This window comes from Heptranchias perlo, chromosome 24, assembly GCF_035084215.1.
Source record: "Heptranchias perlo isolate sHepPer1 chromosome 24, sHepPer1.hap1, whole genome shotgun sequence".
In the NCBI taxonomy this organism is placed as follows: Eukaryota; Metazoa; Chordata; class Chondrichthyes; order Hexanchiformes; family Hexanchidae; genus Heptranchias; species Heptranchias perlo.
The window spans coordinates 46,922,926-46,947,562 of NC_090348.1; the positions used below are offsets into that span (position 1 = coordinate 46,922,926).

Genomic DNA, 24,637 nt, shown 5'->3' on the forward strand with positions numbered 1-24,637 from the left:
AACATGAACCAGGTAACTGTTATCATGGATGTGATCTTCCCATCTTGCTGATCACTCTCACCGGCTCTCCAAATCTGCCACAATTTAAACTTTTTTTGGTGAATTTTTCGGTCATCAAGGTAAGGGATATTCACACAGCAGAGTAATTTCCAACACCTGCTGTCAGCCCACTAAAGCACCTTTGTGGCAATTCTACATATTCCATCCTGTGGTCTTTTAAAAAAGTTTATCCTCGGGATGTGGGCGTCACTGGAAGGCCGGCATTTATTGCCCATCCCTCATTGCCCTTGAGAAGGTGGTGGTGAGCCGCCTTCTTCTTGAACCACTGCAGTCCCTGTGGTGAAGGTTCTCCCACAGTGCTGTTAGGGAGTGAGTTCCAGGATTTTGACCCAGCAGCTGATATATTTCCAAGTCAGGATGGTGTGTGACTTGGAGAGGAACTTGGAGGTGGTGGTGTTCCCATGGATCTGCTGCCCTTGTCCTTCTAGGTGGTGGAGGTCGCAGGTTTGGGAGGTGCTGCTGGAGAAGGCTTATACTGTAGGCCTGTGCTCATTAGCAGCTGGATGAAGACTCATTGGAACCATGTGACCACCAGAGAGAGGAGTCTTTCGTTCCTCCAGTCCAGGCTAGATTTGAAGCCAGTCTGCCATTATCCCATCACTTTTCACCCATACGGTAATCTCTGTGCATGACATAATTCGTCAGTCTGGGGCTGTGACATCATCCCAGCAGCGATGGCTACCTATGATGTCACCCGGTGTAACAATGGCGGCTGTGACATCACTGAATGTAACCATGAGCTTGGGGAGGAAGTCCTTTGCCCAGGTGGACAATACCTGTCTGTGAGTCACAGCGATAAAGCCCAGTTGGGTGGGCCTCTGAGTTTCAGTAAGAAATCGAAAGGATGCAATTATTGAAACCTGCCATCTTCCACCTCTTCATTCTGGCTTTGTGCTGCACCATCACTGTGTCTGAGCAAGTAGACTCTGGTAAGAGGCTGCAGGAAGAGTGTAATACTGGGGGCGGGGAGAGGGGGGACGGGATCGGGATTTACTGGTCAGGGACTTTGCAGTGGATTTTATTTTTATTTCTTGATTTCTGTGCAGGTCAAGATTGAGGGGCCGTGTGAGGGAATGGGACACTTACCATTTCAACCGCACAGTGTCGGCATCAAACACTGGGCATGGCGCCAGGCCATAGCGGGAGAGGCAGAGGCACTGCTTATTTACTCAACACTAAGATAGAGGTGTAGCTGACTCTGTGTTCAATGACTCTCACTCCACGGGGCAAGATGTTGTATTCAGAGTTTGTTGTTCTGTAACGGGGTTCCCACTGTATCTCACTGGGGCTACGGGTATTGAGAATAAATTATTGCAATTTTAGGATAGGGAATTCTTTATGTTTTAAGAATAAACTTTAACTGAAGACTTTGAAAGTTTGAATGAAGCGTTGTTGGAGATCAGGGCTGGAGAGGGAACTTGTCCCACTCTGGACTTTATTGTAAATGAGGTTTTTGTGCAATGAATTGGATTGTGTTGGCAGGTTGGGTTTATACCTTTTATATGAGAGGAAAATTTGGACTCTCCAGCCTTGAAAAGAGAATGAGATGGGGATGTTGGAGAGGGATAGATATATTAGCTGGAACAGGAAAGGCAGCATTGTTTCAGGATAAACCATGATTGTAAGACATAGGAGACAAACTGGCAAAGGAGTTCAGGACCGATATCAGTTAGGTCCCAGCTGGAGTGCTGTGTCCAATTCTGGGCACCGCACTTTAGGAAGGATGTCAAGGCCTTGGAGAGGGTGCAGAGGAGATTTACTAGAATGGTTCCAGGGATGAGGGATTTCAGTTATGTGCAGAGACTGGAGATGCTGGAGTTGTTCTACTTAGAACAGAGAAGATTAAGGGGAGATTTAATAGAGGTGTTCAAAATCATGAAGGGTTTTGATAGAGCAAATAAGGAGAAACTGTTTCCAGTGGCAGAAGATTCAGTAACCAGAGGACACAGATTTAAGGTGATCGACAAAAGAACCAGAGGGGAGATGAGGAGAATTGATTTTACGCAGCGAGTTGTGATGATCTGGAATGCGCTGCCTGAAAGGGCGGTGGAAGCAGATTCAATAATAACTTTCAAAAGGGAATTGGATAAATACATGAAGGGGAAAAATGTGCAGGGAAACGGGGAAAGAGCAGGGGAGTGGGACTGATTGGATAGCTCTTTCAAAGAGCCGGCATGGGCACGATGGGCCAAATGGCCTCCTTCTGTGCTGTAACATTCTATGACATCCTGTCCACACACGAACCCCCTGAAACTCTCTCCACTGGCCTTCACCCGAAGGATCTCTCAAAATTCCCACGGTGAACAACTCAACTGGATCAAAGTGAACATGAAAGTCGTGCAAATTGGTAGCACTGAAAGATACAGGGGCCAAGGTTTATGGTTATTTACACCACGCACTCCGAGGGCAGGTACAGCACGGGTTAGATACAGAGTAAAGCTCCCTCTACACTGTCCCATCAAACACTCCCAGGGCAGGTACAGCACGGGTTAGATACAGAGTAAAGCCCCCTCTACACTGTCCCATCAAACACTCCCAGGGCAGGTACAGGGTTAGAAACAGAGTAAAGCTCCCTCTACACTGTCCCATCAAACACTCTCAGGGCAGGTACAGCACGGGTTAGAAACAGAGTAAAGCTCCCTCTACACTGTCCCATCAAACACTCTCAGGGCAGGTACAGCACGGGTTAGATACAGAATAAAGCTCCCTCTACACTGTCCCATCAAACACTCTCAGGGCAGGTACAGCACGGGTTAGAAACAGACCTCAGCCCCACTGTTAAGAGATTTTTATTTCCCACACCAGCTGAACTGAGACTACACAAACCCATTTCTCTGGGACTATTCCTGCTACCAGGGAGCGGAGACCTTCATCATCTCTGTATGCACTGAACGAGCTCAGGGATGTGGGTTAACGGTGACTGTCCCATTGTACCAACTCGTCCCCCAACAGAGAGAGGACACCGTGCTCACTGGGCTGGATATGAAGCCAAGTCTCAGTCGTGAAATGGCAATGACTAAGCTTCTGATCACCGAGTCTGTTTTTTAAAACTCTTCTCCGATCAAACAAAAATTCTGATTCTTTACCAGGGCAGATGCTTCCTGAAGGAGCAACTGTCTGGGCCGTGAGGAGTTGTAACAAGTTTAACTCTGAGAGTGTGCTGCCTATGGATATATAACTGATCTGTTAGTGTTTACAGTGTCTGCTCTAATACTGGTGCTATGTTCATAGAATCATAGAATGATACAGTAGGAGGCCATTCAGCCCATCGTGTCTGTGCCGGCTCTTTGAAAGAGCTATCCAATTAGTCCCACTCCCCTGCTCTTTCCCCATAGCCCTGTACATTTCCCCCCTTCAAGTATTTATCCAATTCCCTTTTGAAAGTTATTATTGAATCTGCTTCCACCGCCCTTTCAGGCAGTGAATTCCAGATCATCACAACTCGCTGCGTAAAATCAATTCTCCTCATCTCCCCTCTGGTTCTTTTGCTGATCACCTTAAATCTGTGTCCCCTGGTTACCGACCCTCCTGCCACTGGAAACAGTTTCTCCTTATTTACTCTATCAAAACCCTTCATGGTCTTGAACACCTCTATTAAATCTCCCCTTAATCTTCTCTGTTCTAAGGAGAACAAACCCAGTTTCTCCAGTCTCTCCACATAACTGAAGTCCCTCATCCCTGGTACCGTTCTAGTAAATCTCCTCTGCACCCTCTCTAAGGCCTTGACATCCTTCCTAAAGTGCGGTGCCCACAATTGAACACAATATTTCAGCTGAGACCTAACCAGTGATTTATAAAGGTTTAGCTTTTGTACTCTATGCCTTTATTTAAAAAGCCCAGGATCCCGTATGCTTTTTAACAGCTTTCTCAATGTGTCCTGCCACCTTCAAAGATTTATGTACATTCAGCCCCAGGTCTCTCTGTTCCTGCACCCCCTTTAAAATTGTACCATTTAGTTTATATTGCCTCTCCTCATTCTTCCTATGAAAATGAATCACTTTTCACTTTGTTGCATTAAATTTCATCTGCCATGTGTCTGCCCATTTCACCAATCTGTCTATATCCACCTGATGTCTGCTACTATACTCCTCTCTCACTGCATTTCCAAGTGTTGTGTCATCTGCAAACTTTGAAATTATGCCCTGTACACCGAAGTCCAGGTCACTAATATATATCAAAAAGAGCAGTGGTCCTAATACTGACCCCTGGGGAACACCACTGTATACTTCCCTCCAGTCTGAAAAACAGCCGTTCACTACTCTCTGCTTTTAATCCCATGGGCTGGAGGTACAAGGTGTATGGGCTTCGATGGGAGTTAGGGTTCTAGAGGGATAGGCTAGGTTGGGAGAGTTAGGGTACCGGAGAGATGGGCTTTAATGGGAGAGTTAGGGTACTGGAGAGATGGGCTTTAATGGGAGAGTTAGGGTACTGGAGAGATGGGCTTTAATGGGAGAGTTAGGGTACTGGAGAGATGGGCTTTAATGGGAGAGTTAGGGTACTGGAGAGATGGGCTTTAATGGGAGAGTTAGGGTACTGGAGAGATGGGCTTTAATGGGAGAGTTAGGGTACTGGAGAGATGGGCTTTAATGGGAGAGTTAGGGTACTGGAGAGATGGGCTTTAATGGGAGAGTTAGGGTACTGGAGAGATGGGCTTTAATGGGAGAGTTAGGGTACTGGAGAGATGGGCTTTAATGGGAGAGTTATTGTACGAGAAGAATTGGCTTCGATGGGACAGTTATTGTACGAGAGGGATGGGCTTCGATGGGACAGTTATTGTACGAGAGGGATGGGCTTCGATGGGAGAGTTATTATACGAGAGGGATGGGCTTCGATGGGAGAGTTATTGTTCTAGAGAGATGGGCTTCGATGGGAGAGTTATTATACGAGAGGGATGGGCTTCGATGGGACAGTTATTGTACTAGAATACTGGGATACTTAGAACAGGAGAGCTGCTGAGTTTTACTGGGCAGATCTCATTTGGATACTATGTGAAGTTTTGGTATCACACTTCAAAAGAGGTAGAAACATAGAAACATAGAAAATAAGAGCAAGAGTAGGCCATTCGGCCCTTCGGGCCTGCTCCACCATTCAAAATGATCATGGCTGATCGTCTAACTCAGTACCCGGTTCCCGCTTTTTCCCCATATCCCTTGATCCCTTTAGCATTAAGAAATATATCTATCTCCTTCTTGAATACATCTAATGACTTGGCCTCCACTGCCTTCTGTGGTAGAGAATTCCACAGGTTCACCACCCTCTGAGTGAAGACATTTCTCCTCATCTCGGTTCTAAATGGTATACCCCGTATCTTGAGACTGTGACCCCTGGTTCTGGACTCCCCAGCCATCGGGAACATCCTCCCTGCATCTAGTCTGTCTAGTCCTGTTAGAATTTTATATGTTTCGATGAGATCACCTCTCATTCTTCTAAACTCTAGTGAATATAGGCCTAGTCGACCCAATCTCTCCTCATTCGTCAGTCCTGCCATCCCAGGAATCAGTCTGGTAAACCTTCGTTGCACTCCCTCCATGGCAAGGACACCCTTCCTCAGATAAGGAGACCAAAACTGCACACAATACTCCAGATGTGGTCTCACCAAGGCCCTGTATAACTGCAGTAAGACATCCCTGCTCCTGTACTCAAATCCTTTTGCAATGAAGGCCAACATACCATTTGCCTTCCTAACTGCTTGCCACACCTGAGTGCTCACTTTCAGCGACTGGTGTACAAGGACACCCAGGTCTCGTTGCATCTCCCCTTTTCCCAATCTATCACCATTCAGATAATAATCTGCCTTTCTGTTTTTACAACCAAAGTGGATAACCTCACATTTATCCACGTTATAATGCATCTGCCATGTTCTTGCCCACTCACCCAACTTGTCTAAATCACATTGGAGCCTTTTTGCATCCTCCTCACAGCTCACATTCCACCCCAGCTTTGTGTCGTCTGCAAACTTGGAAATATTACATTCCGTTCCCTCATCCAAATCATTGATATATATTGTGAATAGCTGGGGCCCAAGCACTGATCCCTGCGGTACCCCACTAGTCACTGCCTGCCACCCGGAAAAAGACCCGTTTATTCCCACTCTCTGTTTCCTGTCTGTCAACACCAATTCTCAATCCATGCCAGTATATTCCCCCCAATTCCATGTGCTTTAATTTTGTACACTAACCTCTTGTGTGGGATCTTATCAAAAGCCTTCTGAAAATCCAAATACACCACATCCACTGGTTCTCCCCTACCTATTCTACTAGTTACATCCTCAAAAAACTACAGTAGATTTGTTAAGCATGATTTCCCTTTCATAAACCCATGCTGACATTGTCCACATCCCGTTAATGCCTTCCAAGTGTTCTGTTATCACATCTTTTATAATCGACTTTAGCATTTTCCCCACTACTGATGTTAGGCTAACTGGTCTGTAATTCCCTGTTTTTTCTCTACCTCCTTTTTTAAATAGTGGGGTTACATTTGCCACCCTCCAATCTGTGGGAACTGTTCCGGAGTCTATAGAATTTTGGAAGATGATCACCAATGCATCCATTATTTCCAGAGCCACTTCCTTTATTACTCTGGGATGTAGATTATCAGGCCCTGGGGATCTGACAGCCTTTAGCCCCATTAATTTCCCTAGCGCTATTTTTTTACTAATACTGGTTTCCTTCAGTTCCTCCATCTCACTAGACCCTTGGTTCCCTAACATTTCTGGCAGGTTATTTGTGTCCTTTGTGAAGGCAGAACCAAAGTATGTGTTTAATTGTTCTGCCATTTCTTTGTTCCCCATTATAATTTCCCCCATTTCTGACTGTAAGGGACCTACATTTGTCTTCACTAATCTTTTTCTCTTGACATATTTATAGAAGCTTTTACAGTCAGTTTTTATGTTCCCTGCTAGTTTACTCTCATACTCTATTTTTCCCCTCTTAATCAATCTCTTTGTCCTCCTTTGCTGAATTCTGAACTGCTCCCAATCCTCAGGCTTGCCGCTTTTTCTGGCAATTTTATATGTCTCCTCTTTGGATCTAATACTATCCCTAATTTCTTTTGTAAGCCACGGTTGAGCCACCTTCCCTGTTTTATTTTTGCGCCAGACAGGAATGAATAATTGTTGTAATTCCTGCACACGTTCTTTAAATATTAGCCATTGCCTATCCACCGTCATCCCTTTTAGTAAAGTTCCCCAATCTATCATCGCCAACTCGCACCTCATACTTTCGTAATTTCCTTTATTTAGATTCAGGACCCTAGTTTCGGATTCAACTACTTCACTCTCCATCTTAATGAGGAATTCTATCATGTTATGGTCGCTCTTCCCTTAGGGACCCTGCACAACAAGATTGTTAATTAATCCTTTCTCATTGCACAATATCCAGTCTCGGATCGCCTGTTCTCTAGTTGGTTCCTCAACGTATTGGTCTAGAAAACCATCATGTACACACTCCAGGAATTCCTCCCCCACAGTATTATTGCTAATTTGGTTTGACCAATCTATATGTAGATTAAAGTCACCCATGATTATAGTTGTACCCTTCTTGCATGCGTCTCTAATTTCCTGTTTAATGCCCTCCCCTACATCTCCACTACTGTTTGGGGGCCTATGGACAACCCCCACCAACGTTTTCTGCCCCTTGGTGTTTCTTAGCTCCACCCATACAGATTCCACATCGTGATTTTCCGAGCCAATATCCCTCCTCACTATTGCATTGATTTCCTCCTTTACTAACAACACTACCCCACCTCCTTTCCCTTTTTTCCTGTCCTTCCTAAATATTGAATACCCCTGAATGTTCAGTTCCCATCCTTGGTCACCCTGCAGCCAAGTCTCCGTAATCACAACTATATCATAACTGTTAATATCTATCTGCGCTGTTAATTCATCTACCTTATTGTGAATGCTCCGCGCATAAAGACACAATGCCTTTAGACTTGTCTTTTTAAGATTGCTAGTCATCTTAGTTTTATTTTGCACTGTGGCCCTATTTGTTTTTCGCCCTTGTTTTCTCTGCCTTCCACTATTGCTTCTTCCCTTTCTGTCTTTTGTTTCAATCCTTGTTTCCCCCTCCTCTGTCTCCCTGCTCAGGTTCCCATCCTCCTGCCATTCTAGTTTAAACCTTCCCCAACAGCACTAGCAAACACCCCCACGAGGACATCGGTCCCGGTCCTGCTCGGGTGTAACCCGTCCCGCTTGTACAGGTCCCACCTTCCCCAGAACCGGTCCCATTGTCCCAGGAATCTAAATCCCTCCCTCCTACACCATCCCTGCAGCCACGCATTCATCCTGTCTATTCTCCTGTTCCTATACTCACTAGCATGTGGCACTGGTAGTAATCCTGAGATCACTACCTCTGAGGTCCTGCTTTTTAATTTATCTCCTAACTCCTTAAATTCACCTTGCAGGACCTCATCCCTTTCTTTTACCTATGTCGTTGGTACCAATATGGATGTAGACGCTTTGAAGGGGGTACAGAGCAGGGCAACAAGACTGATCTCAGGCGTAAAGGATGAGCTGAGAGGGAAGTTTAGAGAGACTCAAACTCTACAGATGGAGATAAGGTGTTGCAGGGGTGACGTGATTGAAGGAAACAAAATATTAAATGAGATCGATAAGGGGAACCAAGGATACCATTGCAGGGTCAGTACGAACTGTGGAGATACATTGATATCAGTGAAAGGTAAATTCAAAACAGATCTTTCTTTACTCAAAGGGTGGTAAACACTTGAAGTAATTGACCAGGTAAGGTAGTGGAGTGGGACATTAAGAGGGCAGGAACTGCAGTTGGAGGCCGGACAGGGTGAGTTAATTATTTCCCCATGCTCTCTGGATGCTCACTCTTAAGGTCTTCTATCTAGTTTAGTGGGATGTAGCCGCCACTGAGGGTGTTACATTCTTCTTACCACTGATTTCGTCCTTTACTGGTGCTCCCAGAGGCTGCACATCAGCCTCACTACAAAGGAAAGGATCAGGTGGCCTATCACAGGTCTTCTCCAACACCACCCTTGGCCAGGATGTTCATGGGAGCAACTGTGAGCAGTCTCCATCTACCTGTCCTTCATTCCCAACAGGGAGGCGCCCACCCTGTCCTTCATTCCCAACAGGGAGGTGCCCACCCTGTCCTTCATTCCCAACAGGGAGGTGCCCACCCTGTCCTTCATACCCGAGAGGTGCCCACCCTGTCCTTCATACCCGAGAGGTGCCCACCCTGTCCTTCATACCCGAGAGGTGCCCACCCTGTCCTTCATACCCGAGAGGTGCCCACCCTGTCCTTCATACCCGAGAGGTGCCCACTCTGTCCTTCATACCCAACATAAAGATGCTCACCCAGCCCTCGGCATCTTCCCGCAGAAGGCATGGGTGAAATTGGGTAGAGTGGAGCCATCAATCCTGGAACCTGCCACTCAGCCTGTAGGTACTTTGCAGGTTAGATTGGAGATCAGTCACTCCACATGCAGAGGGACGAGAGGATGGGTCACAGCTCATTGCATTGGTGCTCGCCTTACCTGATGTCTTGCACCTGTACTTGTGCAAAAGGAGGCAACGTGACCCAATGACAGCACTGACTGGCTGGGTACTGTACTGGTGTCTGGCTGAAGGCAACCCCACGATAGTCTGTCAGGGACACAATGTGGGGAGAGTCAACCCACAGACTCCTCGTCAGCAACAGTGGAGACCTGATCGCTGCACTCTGAGACCCAGCAATGTGGTTATGTCTGACTGTCAACTGAGGACTAGTTTGGACTTGGCTGTGATGCTCCTTATACTTAAACCTGTCACTGCTCACTGCACCTTTCACAACCTCAGGACATCTCAAAGCAATTTACAGCCAATGAAATACTTTTGAAGTGTAGTCACTGTTGTAATGTAGGGAATCAGGCTGCCAATTTGCACAGCAAGATCCCAAAAACAACAATGTGATAATGTTGGTTCAGGGATAAATATTCTCCAGGACACTTGGGAAAACTCCCCTGCTCTTCTTCAAATAGTGGGATCTTTTATGTCCACCTGAGAGGGCAGACAGGGCCTCGGTTTAATGTTTCATTCGAAAGATGGCACCTCCGGCAGTGCAGCACTCCCTCAGTACTGCGCTGGGAGTGTCGGCTTTTTTTATAGCTCAAGTCTCTGGAGTGGGACTTGAACCCACGACCTGCTGATTCAGGGGAGAGAAGTGCTGCCCACTGAGCCACGGCTGACACCGTGAGCAGCTGGTTGATGAAGGTCCCTGCCGCCTGTGGAGAGCGGAGGTGTTTGGCCAACTGCCCTCCGTGATGGCGGCAGCTGCTCCCTCTGAGATAAGGTTGTCCTTTCCCTTTTGTAGAATGCAGCCGCCGACCAGCGGTGAACGAAGAAGAAGAAGACCTGAGTTCGGAGACTCTGGGGAGTCACGATGCGGACCCTGGGGCTTGGCCGTGGCTGGTCAGTGTACAGATCGCATCCAAGGACGGGACGTACAGTCACACCTGCGGAGGATCCGTCATCGACAACTACTGGGTGCTGACGGCAGCTCACTGCTTCAAGGCCAAAGTAGCCAAGTAAGGAGCCCATCTGTGGTTAATCAGTTACAGTGATACTAATTACAAATTAACTCAGTGACTTGTGTAACCAGACAGTACAATCCCCACCAACCAGCCCTAGACTGAACCCCTACATCAGCCTCTGGTCTGTGAACGAATTTGGGACTGCTACTGGTTACCATTACCTGTACCCTGCTCCCAGGACCCACACCTGTACAGGCCTTGTACCTGTACCCTGCCCCCAGGACCCACACCTGTACAGGTCTTGTACATGTACCCTGCTCCCAGGACCCACACCTGTACAGGTCTTGTACATGTACCCTGCTCCCAGGACACACACCTGTACAGGCCTTGTACCTGTACCCTGCTCCCAGGACATACACCTGTACAGGCCTTGTACCTGTATCCTGCTCCCAGGACACACACCTGTACAGGCCTTGTACCTGTACCCTGCTCCCAGGACACACACCTGTCAGGCCTTGTACCTGTATCCTGCTCCCAGGACCCACACCTGTCAGGCCTTGTACCTGTACCCTGCTCCCAGGACACACACCTGTCAGGTCTTGTACCTGTATCCTTCCCCCAGGACCCACACCTGTCAGGTCTTGTACATGTACCCTGCCCCAGTACACACAGCTGTACAGGCCTTGTACCTGTACCCTGCCCCAGTACACACACCTGTACAGGTCTTGTACCTGTTACCTGCTCCAGAACCCACACCTGTACAGGTCTTGTACCTGTACTCTGCCCCAGTACACACACCTGTACAGGCCCTGTACCTGTACCCTGCCCCAGTACACACAGCTGTACAGGCCTTGTACCTGTACCCTGCCCCAGTACACACACCTATACAGGCCTTGTACCTGTACCCTGCCCCAGTACACACACCTGTACAGGTCTTGTATCTGTACCCTGCCCCAGTACACACACCTATACAGGCCTTGTACCTGTACCCTGCCCCAGTACACACACCTATACAGGCCTTGTACCTGTACCCTGCCCCAGTGCACACACCTGTACAGGTCTTGTATCTGTACCCTGCCCCCAGGACCCACATCTGTATAGGCCTTGTACCTGTACCCTACCCCAGTACACACACCTGTACAGGCCTTGTACCTGTACCCTGCCCCAGTACACACAGCTGTACAGGCCTTGTACCTGTATCCTGCCCCCAGGACCCACACCTGTACAGGTCTTGTACCTGTACCCTGTCCCAGTACACACACCTGTACAGGCCTTGTACCTGTACCCTGTCCCAGTACACACACCTGTACAGGCCCTGTACCTGTATCCTGCTCCAGGACCCACACCTGTACAGGTCTTGTACCTGTACCTGCCTTTTCCCTCCCTCATTTCTCTGCAGGTTTCTCCTCTCCTCTCCCCTCCCCTGAGGGTGCTGACTCTCCCTGCAGTATGGAGCTGCCATAAGCCCCAGCCCACCCTTCGGATGCCTCACTCCAGGTATGAGCCGAGGAAGTGAGCATCTAGATGCTGTCCTCACCCAACACCGACACCGTCACATGTCCAGAAACCCCCTTCCTGACTCCCTTGCTAATATTGGCGCCCATTGTTCCACCACTCAGGTGAGCTCAGTTTGCACGTTGTTTTCGTATCTTCGCACTCCGTGATGTGAAGGCTCTTTCCATGGCAGTGACCTTCTTTATACCAGCCCATAGGGTGTTTAGTCCTATACGGCGGGAGCGTTTTATGGGCTCCCACCACCCTCGTCTCCTTCCCCCCCGGAGTGCGCCAGCAGGCTGCCTTTGTGTTGGATCGTGTGTTACCACTGGTGCCACCGCAAGGTTAAAGGACAAAGCACATCTAATTCCACATAAGCCAGACCTTGAACTGGTCTATGGACATGGCACTGTGCCACTTGCTGATGCCCCGTGCCTCCAGAATACAAAGGACTTCTTCCGTTACGCTGAAGGGGCAATGGCTTCCAGTAACAGTTCGAAGGATGCATGACTTGGACTTCCCATCGCCACAGCAACAGTACGGGCCGTGAGCCTGCCTAAGCTGTTCTAGGCCTAACTACAGAACCCCTTGGCTGAGAGAAGTCCAGAAACAAACTCGAGCACCTAATAACCTTACAAGCGTAACGGACATCAGCCCATCCCAACTCGTGTCAGTGTAACTCGCTCCTTGTAATATTGTGCTAATGACATCAAACTACGTGGTGGAGGGACATTGTTCTATTCAAGGGAATCTGGATCAATTAAGTGGACCTAGGAGTTGGGATACTTCCCACTCAGCTCTAGGTAGGTCTACAAGCCCTGCCTTAATGGGTAGGGGGTCCATGCTGGATGAGCGTTGGGAAGCCACCTGTGCTGTGTGCCGGCTACTCTCCAGCACTATGCCTGTGCACTCTCGGAAAGTCCCAAAGCCTTGTCCCTGCCAACCTGCACCAAAGCTCTTTAGACCTGGGACTTCTCCCCTGGGACAGGGAGACCGTGCACACTCCACGTAGATATTCCAGCTATGCGGATTTCTCAGGAGCGGGGATTCGAGACTCCAGCCTGGGGATTGGCCTCCACGCGCGTCAGAACCTGACTGGACAAAACATAAGTAAACAAATAAAGGCATTAAGTGGATGGGCTAAAGATGGGCAGATGGAGGTAAATGGAAGGCAATGTACAATACAACAGTATGTTGCAGTGATGTCAAGTCCTGTTTGGACTTGGTAGGCTGGGATGTTTGGAACGGTCTGTTGCCTCACTGGTGGATAAGTCAGAAATCAGAGCACTGAGATCGGTTAGTGTCAGCAGCTCGAGGGGTGTGACAATTATGGGAGGGGGGTTCAGATTTAACCTTCATGTGTGACCCATGGTTTGTAAAAATAAAAGCTTGGATACTCCTGCTTTAAGAAGTGGTTCAGTATTTACAGTGGACCACTTATAGAATCATAGAAAGGTTTCAGCAAGGAAGGAGGCCATTCGGCCCATCGAGTCCACGCTGGCTCTATGCAAGAGCAATCCAGCTAGTCCCACTCCCCCGCCCTATCCCTGTAGCCCTGCACATTTTTTCGTTTCAAGTACTTATTCAGTTCCCTTTTGAAGGCCATGATTGAATCTGCCTCCACCACCCCCTCAGGCAGCGCATTCCAGATCCTAAACACTCGCTGTGTAAAAAAGTTTTTCCTCATGTTACCTTTGGTTCTTTTGCCAATCACTGTAAATCTATGCCCTCTGGTTCTTGACCCTTCTGCCAATGGGAACAGTTTCTCTCTATCCACTCTGTCTAAACCCTTCATGATTTTGAATACCTCTATCAAATCTCCTCACAACCTTCTCTGTTTCAAGGAGAACAATCCCAGCTTCTCCAGTCTATCCACGTAATTTAAGTCCCTCATCCCTGGAATCATTCTAGTAAATGTCCTCTGCACCCTCTCTAAGGCTTTCACATCCTTCCTAAAGTGCGGTGCCCAGAACTGGACATAATACTCCAGTTGTGGCCGAACCAGTGTTTTATAAAGGTTCATCATGACTTCCTTGCTTTTGTACTCTATGCCTCCATTTATAAAGCCCAGGATTCTGTATGCTTTTTTAACCGCTTTCTCAACCTGCCCTGCCACCTTCATCAATTTGTGCACATATACCCCTAGATCCCTCTGTTCATCCATCCCTTTTAGAATTGTGTCCTCTAGTTTATATTGCCTCTCCTCATTTTTCCTACTGAAATGCATCACCTCGCATTTTTCTGCGTTAAACTTCATCTGCCACCTCTCCGCCCATGCCACCAGTGTGTCTATGTCCTCTTGAAGTCTATCACTATCCTCCTCACTGTTCACTACCCTTCCAAGTTTTGTGTCATCTGCAAATTTTGAAATTGTGCCCTGTACACCCAAGTCCAAGTCATTAATATATATCAAGAAAAGCCGTGGTCACAGCACCGACCCCTGGGGAACACCTTAAGGATCAACAAGGTCATCTATGTGCGGAACCACAAGAGATGGGTGAGATCCTGAACGAATATTTCACATCGGTATTTACGGTTGAGAAAGGCATGGATGTTAGGGAACTTGGGGAAATAAATAGTGATGTCTTGAGGAGTGTACATATTACAGAGAGGGAGGTGCTGGAAGTCTTAACGCGCATCAAGGTAGATAAATCTCCGGGACCTGATGAAATGTATCCCAGGACGTTAAGGGAGGTTAGGGAGGAAATTGCGGGTCCCCTAGCAGAGATATTTGAATCATCCACCGCTACAGGTGAGGTGCCTGAAGATTGGAGGGTAGCAAATGTTGTGCCTTTGTTTAAGAAGGGCGGCAGGGAAAAGCCTGGGAACTACAGACCAGTGAGCCTGACATCTGTAGTGGGTAAGTTGTTAGAGGGTATTCTGAGGGACAGGATCTACAGGCATTTGGAGAGGCAGGGACTAATTAGGAACAGTCAGCATGGTTTTGTGAGAGGAAAATCATGTCTCACGAATTTGATTGAGTTTTTTGAAGGGGTAACCAAGAAGATAGATGAGGGCTGTGCAGTAGACGTGGTCTACATGGACTTCAGCAAAGCATTTGACAAGGTACCGCATGGTAGGTTGTTACATAAGGTTAAATCTCATGGGATCCAAGGTGAGGTAGCCAATTGGATACAAAATTGGCTTGACGACAGAAGACAGAGGGTGGTTGTCGAGGGTTGTTTTTCAAACTGGATGCCTGTGTCCAGCGGTGTGCCTCAGGGATCGGTGCTGGGTCCGCTGTTATTTGTTATTTATATTAATGATTTGGATGAGAATTTAGGAGGCATGGTTAGTAAGTTTGCAGATGACACCAAGATTGGTGGCATTGTGGACAGTGAAGAAGGTTATCTAGGATTGCAACGGGATCTTGATAAATTGGGCCAGTGGGCCGATGAATGGCAGATGGAGTTTAATTTAGATAAATGTGAGGTGATGCATTTTGGTAGATCGAATCGGGCCAGGACCTACTCCGTTAATGGTAGGGCGTTGGGGAGAGTTATAGAACAAAGAGATCTAGGAGTACAGGTTCATAGCTCCTTGAAAGTGGAGTCACAGGTGGATAGGGTGGTGAAGAAGGCATTCAGCATGCTTGGTTTCATTGGTCAGAACATTGAATGCAGGAGTTGGGATGTCTTGTTGAAGTTGTACAGGGCATTGGTGAGGCCACACTTGGAGTACTGTGTACAGTTCTGGTCACCCTATTATAGAAAGGATATTATTAAACTAGAAAGAGTGCAGAAAAGATTTACTAGGATGCTACCGGGACTTGATGGTTTGACTTACAGGGAGAGGTTAGACAGACTGGGACTTTTTTCCCTGGAGAGTAGGAGGTTAAGGGGTGATCTTATAGAAGTCTATAAAATAATGAGGGGCATAGATAAGGTCGATAGTCAAAATCTTTTCCCAAAGGTAGGGGAGTCTATAACGAGGGGGCACAGATTTAAGGTGAGAGGGGAGAGATACAAAAGGATCCAGAGGGGCAATTTTTTCACTCAAAGGGTGGTGAGTGTCTGGAACGAGCTGCCAGAGGCAGTAGTAGAGGCGGGTACAATTTTGTCTTTTAAAAAGCATTTGGACAGTTACATGGGGAAGATGGGTATCGAGGGATATGGGCCAAGTGCAGGCAATTGGGACTAGCTTAGTGGTATAAACTGGGCGACATGGACATGTTGGGCCGAAGGGCCTGTTTCCATGTTGTAACTTCTATGATTCTATGAACACCACTGTATACCTCCCTCCAGTCCGAAAAACAACCGTTCACCACTACTCTCTGTTTCCTGTCATTTAGCCAATTCTGTATCCATGTTGCTATTGCCCCCTTTATTCTATGGGCAGCAATCTTAATAGCAAACCTGCCATGTGGCGTTTTATCAAACGCTTTTTGAAAGTCCATATACATCACATCAACTGCATTGCTCTCATCTATCCTCTCTGTTACCTCATCAAAAAACTATCAAGTTGGTTAAACACGATTTGCCTTTAACAAATCCGCGCTGGCTTTCCCTAATCAATCCACACTCATCCAAGTGACTGTTAATTCGATCCCAGATTATCGTTTCCAAAAGTTTCCCCATCACCAACGTTAAACTGACTGTCCTGTAGTTGCTGGGTTTATCCTTACCCTTTTTTGAACAAGGGTGTAACATTTGCAATTCTCCAGTCCTCTGGCGCCACCCCCATATCTACAGATGTTTGGAAGATTGTGGACAGTACCTCTGCAATTTCCCCCCTTACTTCCCTCAGTATCCTCGGGTGCATCCCATCTGGACCAGGTGACTTATCTACTTTAAGTACAGCCAGCCTTTCTCGTACCTCTTCTTTCTCAATTTTTAGCCACTCCAGTATCTTAACTATATCTTCCTTTACCGAGTCTCTGGCAGCATCTTCTTCCTTGGTAAAGACCGATGCAAAGTACTCATTTAGTACCTCGGCCATGCCCTCTGCCTCCATGAGTAGATCTCCTTTATGGTCACTAATCGGCTCCACCCCTCCTCTTACTACCCGTTTACTCTTAACATGCCTGTAGAAGACTTCTGGATTCCCTTTTATGTTGGCCGCCAGTCTATTCTCATACTCTCTCTTTGCCCCTCTTATTTCCTTTTTCACTTCCCCATGAACTTTCTATATTCAGCCTGGTTCTCACTTGTGTTATCAACCTGACATCTGTCATACGCCCCTTTTTTCCACTTCATCTTACTCTCTATCTCTTTTGTCATCCAGGGAGCTCTGGCTTCAGTTGCCCTACCTTTCTCCCTGGTGGGAATGTGCCTAGACTGTACCCGAACCATCTCCTCTTTAAAGGCCCGCCCATTGTTCAATTACAGTTTTGCCTGCCAATCTTTGATTCCAATTTACCCGGGCCAGATCTGTTCTCATCCCATTGAAATTGGCCCTCCTCCAATTGAGTATTTTTACTTTAGAGTGGACAGAGTCCTTTTCCATTGCTATTCTAAACCTTATGATACTATGATCGCTGCTCCCTAAATGCTCTCCCACTGACACTTGCTCCACTTGGCCCGTCTCATTCCCTAGAACCAGATCCAGCAATGCCTCCTTCCTCGTTGGGCCGGAAACGTACTGGTCAAGAAAGTTCTCCTGAACACATTTCAAAAATGTGCACTTGTGTACTATCTTGCCAAATGGAAGATAAAGCACGGCAGGCTGGACTGTTGTCCTGTACATCAATTGTACGGGTTACTCTCTCCACCTTTTTTAACCCAGTTTTCTTGTCCCCTCCCCAGGAACCAAACGAGAGGCTGATTCTCCCCTCTGCCATCCTCTCTCTCCCAAGCTCAGGAACACAGAGACCCAAACTGTAATGTCCCCAACCTAACTGGAATCAGTTAAGTTAGCAGAGACTGAGAATCAAACGATGGGAGCTTCTAGGGCTCAGCACTGTTGAGTTATTGAGTGAGGGAGCTGTCCAAGTTATCCTCAGTTTGGCAAAATATGTCCCTCTAATTAATACAAATCTCCTTATATCCTCCTTAAGCAACGTCGAGAAAATTATGCTGGTGTTTGGATTAGAACAGCTCTCGAGGTTTAGCAAAGACACGTTTGCCAGACCAGTTGCAGAGGTCATCAAGCACGAGAATTACAATCCGGACACAGAGTCTAATGACATTGCCCTTATCAAGGTCACTGACCCCATTGTGTTCACCGACTATGTGCAGCCAGTGTGCCTTCAGTACCAGAGACTCGACATCGCTGAACTCAAGCCATGTGTCACTGCCGGATGGGGCATGGCTGAGGGAAAAGGTAAGATACCAGTTTGTGCAGCACTCACTTCCTTGCCAACTGCACAAGGAAAGAACCGTGTTTGGTCTTTGCTCAAGGTCCTGAGAGATGGGTGTGGGTATGGTAATGTACTTGTTCTGGTACTGGACTAGCAACCCAGTAGATCAAATCCCACCGAGGTAAACTGAACAGGCACTAGAAAAAATGAGTATGGAAACTGCCTTCAAAACTCAACTGGTTCACCAATGCACCAAAGGGGAGGGACCCTGCCCCTCCTGCCCGCTCTGGTCTGGCCTACATGTCACTCCAGTCTCACGCTGTGTTGTTGACTTTTAATGCCCCCCTTTCACACCAAATTGAGGTGGGAAACGAGAGGCTGAGCCCTGAGGTGAGACGGACTCAGCCACGGACAACTCATTGCTTCAGGGCAGGTGAACCAAACAGAGCGAGAAGTCTTGCTTGGGATAACTAACTTTTGGTGTAGAGTAGAAAAAACTCAAACGTCAGAACACTCCGAACAACTTGTTAATAACGAAGCAGAACCCAGTTTGAAGATGGGATATGATTCCATTTAATTTGGCTGTGCGATCGGGGAGTGGCTACATTATATCTAACATTCAGTTCCGTGAGGTGGAGACAATTCCGGCCACACAGCATGTGGTATTTTCCTGTGCTGAGCTGTACTGCCCATCCATCCCTTACCGAGGTTCATTGGGTACCTGATAGGGGGAGGGGATGTTAGTATAATCCCCCACTGCTCGTGCCCAGTCACTTCGAGCTGTTCCAACTGAGTTATAATGTGGGTTAGATGTGGAGCAAAGCGCCTCCTAAACTACCCCTCAAACACACCCAGCTCAGGAATGGTTCAGGTTAGATACAGAGTAAAGCTCCCTCTACACTGTCCCATCAAACACTCCCAGGGCAGGGACAGGGTTAGATACAGAGTAAAGCTCCCTCTACACCGTCCCATCAAACACTCCCAGGGCAGGTACAGGGCTAGATACAGAGTAAAGCTCCCTCTACACTGTCCCATCAAACACTCCCAGGACAGGTACAGGGTTAGATACAGAGTAAAGCTCCCTCTACACTGTCCCATCAAACACTCCCAGGGCAGGTACAGGGTTAGATACAGAGTAAAGCTCCCTCTACACTGTCCCATCAAACACTCCCAGGGGAGGTACAGGGCTAGATACAGAGTAAAGCTCCCTCTACACTGTCCCATCAAACACTCCCAGGGCAGGTACAGGGCTAGATACAGAGTAAAGCTCCCTCTACACTGTCCCATCAAACACTCCCAGGGCAGGTACAGGGTTAGATACAGAGTAAAGCTCCCTCTACACTGTCCCATCAAACACTCCCAGGGGAGGTACAGGGCTAGATACAGAGTAAAGCTCCCTCTACACTGTCCCATCAAACACTCCCAGGGCAGGTACAGGGCTAGATACAGAGTAAAGCTCCCTCTACACTGTCCCATCAAACACTCCCAGGGCAGGTACAGGGCTAGATACAGAGTAAAGCTCCCTCTACACTGTCCCATCAAACACTCCCAGGACAGGTACAAGGTTAGATACAGAGTAAAGCTCCCTCTACACTGTCCCATCAAACACTCCCAGGGCAGGTACAGGGCTAGATACAGAGTAAAGCTCCCTCTACACTGTCCCATCAAACACTCCCAGGGCAGGTACAGCACAGGTTAGATACAGAGTAAAGCTCCCTCTACACTGTCCCATCAAACACTCCCAGGGCAGGTACAGCACGGGTTAGATACAGAGTAAAGCTCCCTCTACACTGTCCCATCAAACACTCCCAGGGCAGGTACAGCACGGGTTAGATACAGAGTAAAGCTCCCTCTACACTGTCCCATCAAACACTCCCAGGGCAGGTACAGCACGGGTTAGATACAGAGTAAAGCTCCCTCTACACTGTCCCATCAAACACTCCCAGGGCAGGTAGAGCACGGGTTGGAACATAAGAACATAGGAAATAGGAGCAGGAGTAGGCCATATGGCCCCTCGAGCCTGCTCTGCCATTAAATATGATCATGGCTGATCTTCGATCTCAACTCCACTTTCCCGCCCGATCCCCATATCCCTTGATTCCCTTAGTGTCCAAAAATCTATCGATCTCAGTCTTGAATATACTCAACGACTGAGCCTCCACAGCCCGCAGGGGTAGAGAATTCCGAAGATTCACAATCCTCTGAGTGAAAGAAATCCTCCTCATCTCAGTCCTAAGTGGCCAACGTCCTTATCCTGAGACTATGCCCCTAGTTCTAGACTCTACAGCTAGGGGAAACAACCTCTCAGCATTTACCCTGTCATGCCCCCTCAGAATCTTTTATGTTTCAATTAGATCACCTCTCATTCTTCTAAACTCCAGAGAATATAGGCCCATTCTACTCAATCTCTCCTCATAGGACAACCCTCTCATCCCAGGAATCAATCTAGTGAACTTTTGTTGTACTGCCTCCAAGACAAGTATATCCTTCCTTAAGGAAGGAGACCAAAACTGTACACAGTACTCCAAGTGAGGTCTCACCAAAACCCTGTACAACTGCAGACTTCCTTACTCTTGTACTCCAACCCGCTTGCAATAAAGGCCAACATGGCATTTGCCTTCCTAATTGCTTGCTGTAAATGCATACTAACTTTTTGTGTTTCTTGTTTGAGCACACCCAAATCCCTCTGAACACCAACATTTAATAGTTTCTCACCATTTAAAAAATATTGTTTTTCTATTCTTCCTACCAAAGTGAATAACCTCACATTTCCCCACACTATACTCCATCTGCCACCTTCTTGCCCACTCACTTAACCTGTCTATACCCCTTTGCAGACTCTTTGTGTCATAGAATCATAGAATGGTTACGGCACAGAAGGAGGCCATTCAGCCCATCGAGCCTGCACCGGCTCTCTGCAAGAGCAATCCAGCCAGTCCCACTCCCCCGCTCTTCCCCGTAGCCCTGCAAATTTTTCTCCTTCAGGTACCTATCTAATTCCCTTTTGAAGGCCATGATTGAATCTGCCTCCACCATCCCCTCGAGCAGTGCATTCCAGATCCCAATCACTCGCTGTGTTAAAGATTTTCCTCATGTCGCCTTTGGTTCTTTTACAATCACCTAAAACCTGTGTCCTCTGGTTCGCGACCTTTTCACCAATGGGAACAGTTTTTCTTTATTTACTTTGTCCAGACCCTCCATGATTTTGAACACCTCGATCAAATCTCCTCTCAACCTTCTCTACCTTAAGGAGAACAAGCCCTGCTTTTCCAGTCTATCCATTCGATTCACCAGGACACCAGTCCCAGCCCGGTTTAAGTGGAGCCCGTCCCAACGGAACAGCTGCCTCTATTCCCCAGTACTGGTGCCAGTGCCCCGTGAATCGAAACCCCTGTCTCCCACATCACTCTGAGTCACGCATTTAACTCTCTGATCTGTTTGACCCAATGCCAATTTGCGTGTGGCTCAGGTAGGAATCCAGAGATTATTACCTTTGAGGTTCTGCTTATTAATTTTAGTGTCTCAGCAGAACCTCATTCTTAGTTCTGCCTATGTTGTTGGTCCCTACGTGGACCACGAGAATTGGGTCCTCCCCCTCATGCTCCAAGTTCTTCTCCAGCCACGAGGAGATGTCCTTAACCCTGGCATCGGGCAGGCAACACAGCCTTCGGGACTCTGGGTCGCGGCTGCAGAGAGCGGTGTCTATCCCCCTGACTATACTATCCCCTACCACTATCACATTCCTTTTTACTCCCCCCACTTGAATGGCCTCCTGTACCACGGTGCTGTGCTCAGTTTGCCCATCCTCCCTACAGTCCTTGTTCTCATCCGTACAGGTAGCAAATACCTCGTACCTGTTGGACAAGGTCAAAGGCTGAGTCTCCTCCATTACTACATCCTGGGTCCCCATACCTGCCTGACTCGCAGTCACACCCTCCTGACCCTGACCACTGAATGAATCTAAACTACTACCTAAACTAAGGGGTGTGACTGCCTCCTAGATCAAGGTGTCCAGATAACTCTCCCTCTCCCTGATGCATTGCAATGTCTGCAGCTCGGACTCCAGCTCAACAACCCTGAGCTGAAGTTCCTCGAGTTGCAGACACTTCCTGCAGACGTGGTTGCTCGGGATCTCGCTGGTCTCCACCAACTCCCACACGCTGCAGTTACGACACCAACTGGCCATCCCTTTGTAACCTTGTTTTATTTATTTACTGTATTCGAGATATTAATCACTCGCTATTCTTAGTTTTATTAACTAAGTAATTATCTACTTTAAGTTATTGATTTGAGCTGTTAATTTAACCCACTGCCCTAACTTAGAGAGAAAAAACTGTGATACTCACCAACCAATCACCTACCTGCTGGTCTATGACGTCACTTACTAATTTTATTGTTTTTGATTTTACCGAATGTGAAACACGTCCGCACTGCCCTCCTCCCCCAACACTTAGATACCGGATAAACCGCCCTCTACACTGACCCATCAAACACTCTCAGGGCAGGTACAGCACGGGTTAGATACAGAGTAAAGCTCCCTCTACACTGTCCCATCAAACACTCTCAGGGCAGGTACAGCACGGGTTAGATACAGAGTAAAGCTCCCTCTACACTGTCCCATCAAACACTCCCAGGGCAGGTACAGCACGGGTTAGATACAGAGTAAAGCTCCCTCTACACTGTCCCATCAAACACTCCCAGGACAGGAACAGCACGGGTTAGATACAGAGTAAAGCTCCCTCTACACTGTCCCATCAAACAGTCCCAGGGCAGGTACAGCACGGGTTAGATACAGAGTAAAGCTCCCTCTACACTGTCCCATCAAACACTCCCAGGACAGGAACAGCACGGGTTAGATACAGAGTAAAGCTCCCTCTACACTGTCCCATCAAACACTCCCAGGACAGGAACAGCACGGGTTAGATACAGAGTAAAGCTCCCTCTACACTGTCCCATCAAACACTCCCAGGGCAGGTACAGCACGGGTTAGATACAGAGTAAAGCTCCCTCTACACTGTCCCATCAAACACTCCCAGGGCAGGTACAGCACGGGTTAGATACAGAGTAAAGCTCCCTCTACACTGTCCCATCAAACACTCCCAGGGCAGGTACAGCACGGGTTAGATACAGAGTAAAGCTCCCTCTGCACTGTCCCATCAAACACTCCCAGGGCAGGTGCAGCACGGGTTAGATACAGAGTAAAACTCCCTCTACACTGCTCAATGGTCTGCCTGAACCCCCAGTGTCAGAAGTATGTGTGATTGTACCAGTGTGATATTTGCATTGTGCACAAGTTAGATTCTGAAATAATTAAGTGACAGATTGGGGGGTAGATACCCTCCCATCTCCTTCTCACCGGTGTTAAATGGCATGGTATTGGGATTGAAGAGGGTTTGTTCTCTGATGATGGCTACAGCTGTTGTCTAGAGCCCAATAAAGTTGTGTGAAAGTTTTACTGCACAATCTATAGATTTAAAGCAGGAACACACTCTCCAGCTGTGCTCGATGTTGGTAAAGCTTGGGGTTGGTTTGATTGTAATCTGGGAGGGGGATAAGTTGTTTTCGGGTGTAAACAATCCTGAGAGCCAGAGAACATCCATCGGGAAAAGACTTTCCAAAGCCACTCGTAGATGAGTGAGGCGGAGAGCATGCTGGGAAAGATCCCCGGGCTGACCTCGTTTCAAACCCACGAAATCGACACACAAGATCTGACCTTACTACTTGGTTTTCTTTGCCTTAGGTAAACGAACGGATATTTTACAGGAACAAGAGGTCAGTATCATCCCGACAGCTATCTGTAACCAAGGCGACTGGTACAATGGCTCGCTATCTGACCAAGTCTTGTGTGCTGGATTTAAATGGGCTGGACCGGACAGATGTCAGGTATGCACCGAACACATAGAAACGAGACTTGTGAGTGTTTTGGGGAAACTGGGTGGGGTTCACACAGGCCTTATACCGTTGGGACCTGGGCTCAAATCCAGCCCAGATGGAGAGAATAGTCCTCTCTCTAATGGAAGAGTTGGGTGGGACAGACACTGGCCTTCCAATCACTCTCCCTCTGTTTTATTGCAGACAGATAGCGGAGGCCCGCTGGTCTGTAAAGTGCTCGGAGGAGGGAGATTCTATCAACTCGGAATCACCAACTGGGGCTTGGGCTGTGGTGTCAAGGACCACCCAGGTATCTACACATCTGTCCGCAAATACATCGAATGGATCCAATGGAAGACATCGAAGATTGGCCAAATGCAAATGGCGGCCGACGGGGCTCGCAAGGCGTCGCCATCAAACAAGGAAAACTGCGGCATCCGTTCACAAGTTTCTGGCTTTCTCACTGCGGTCGGTCTGGTGTCTCTCTTTATCTAG

At 47.7% G+C, this 24,637-nt stretch overlaps 1 protein-coding gene across 1 annotated transcript; it reads left to right on the forward strand.

Annotated features, from left to right (window-relative positions):
• Nucleotides 1-734: 734 nt before the first annotated feature.
• Nucleotides 735-24,637, forward strand: LOC137341800 (chymotrypsin-like elastase family member 2A). The gene is made up of 5 exons (XM_068005301.1): nt 735-888; nt 10,380-10,593; nt 18,029-18,294; nt 24,012-24,154; nt 24,347-24,637. Exons 1-5 carry the CDS (start codon nt 735-737, stop codon nt 24,635-24,637), a joined length of 1,068 nt encoding a protein of 355 aa, XP_067861402.1.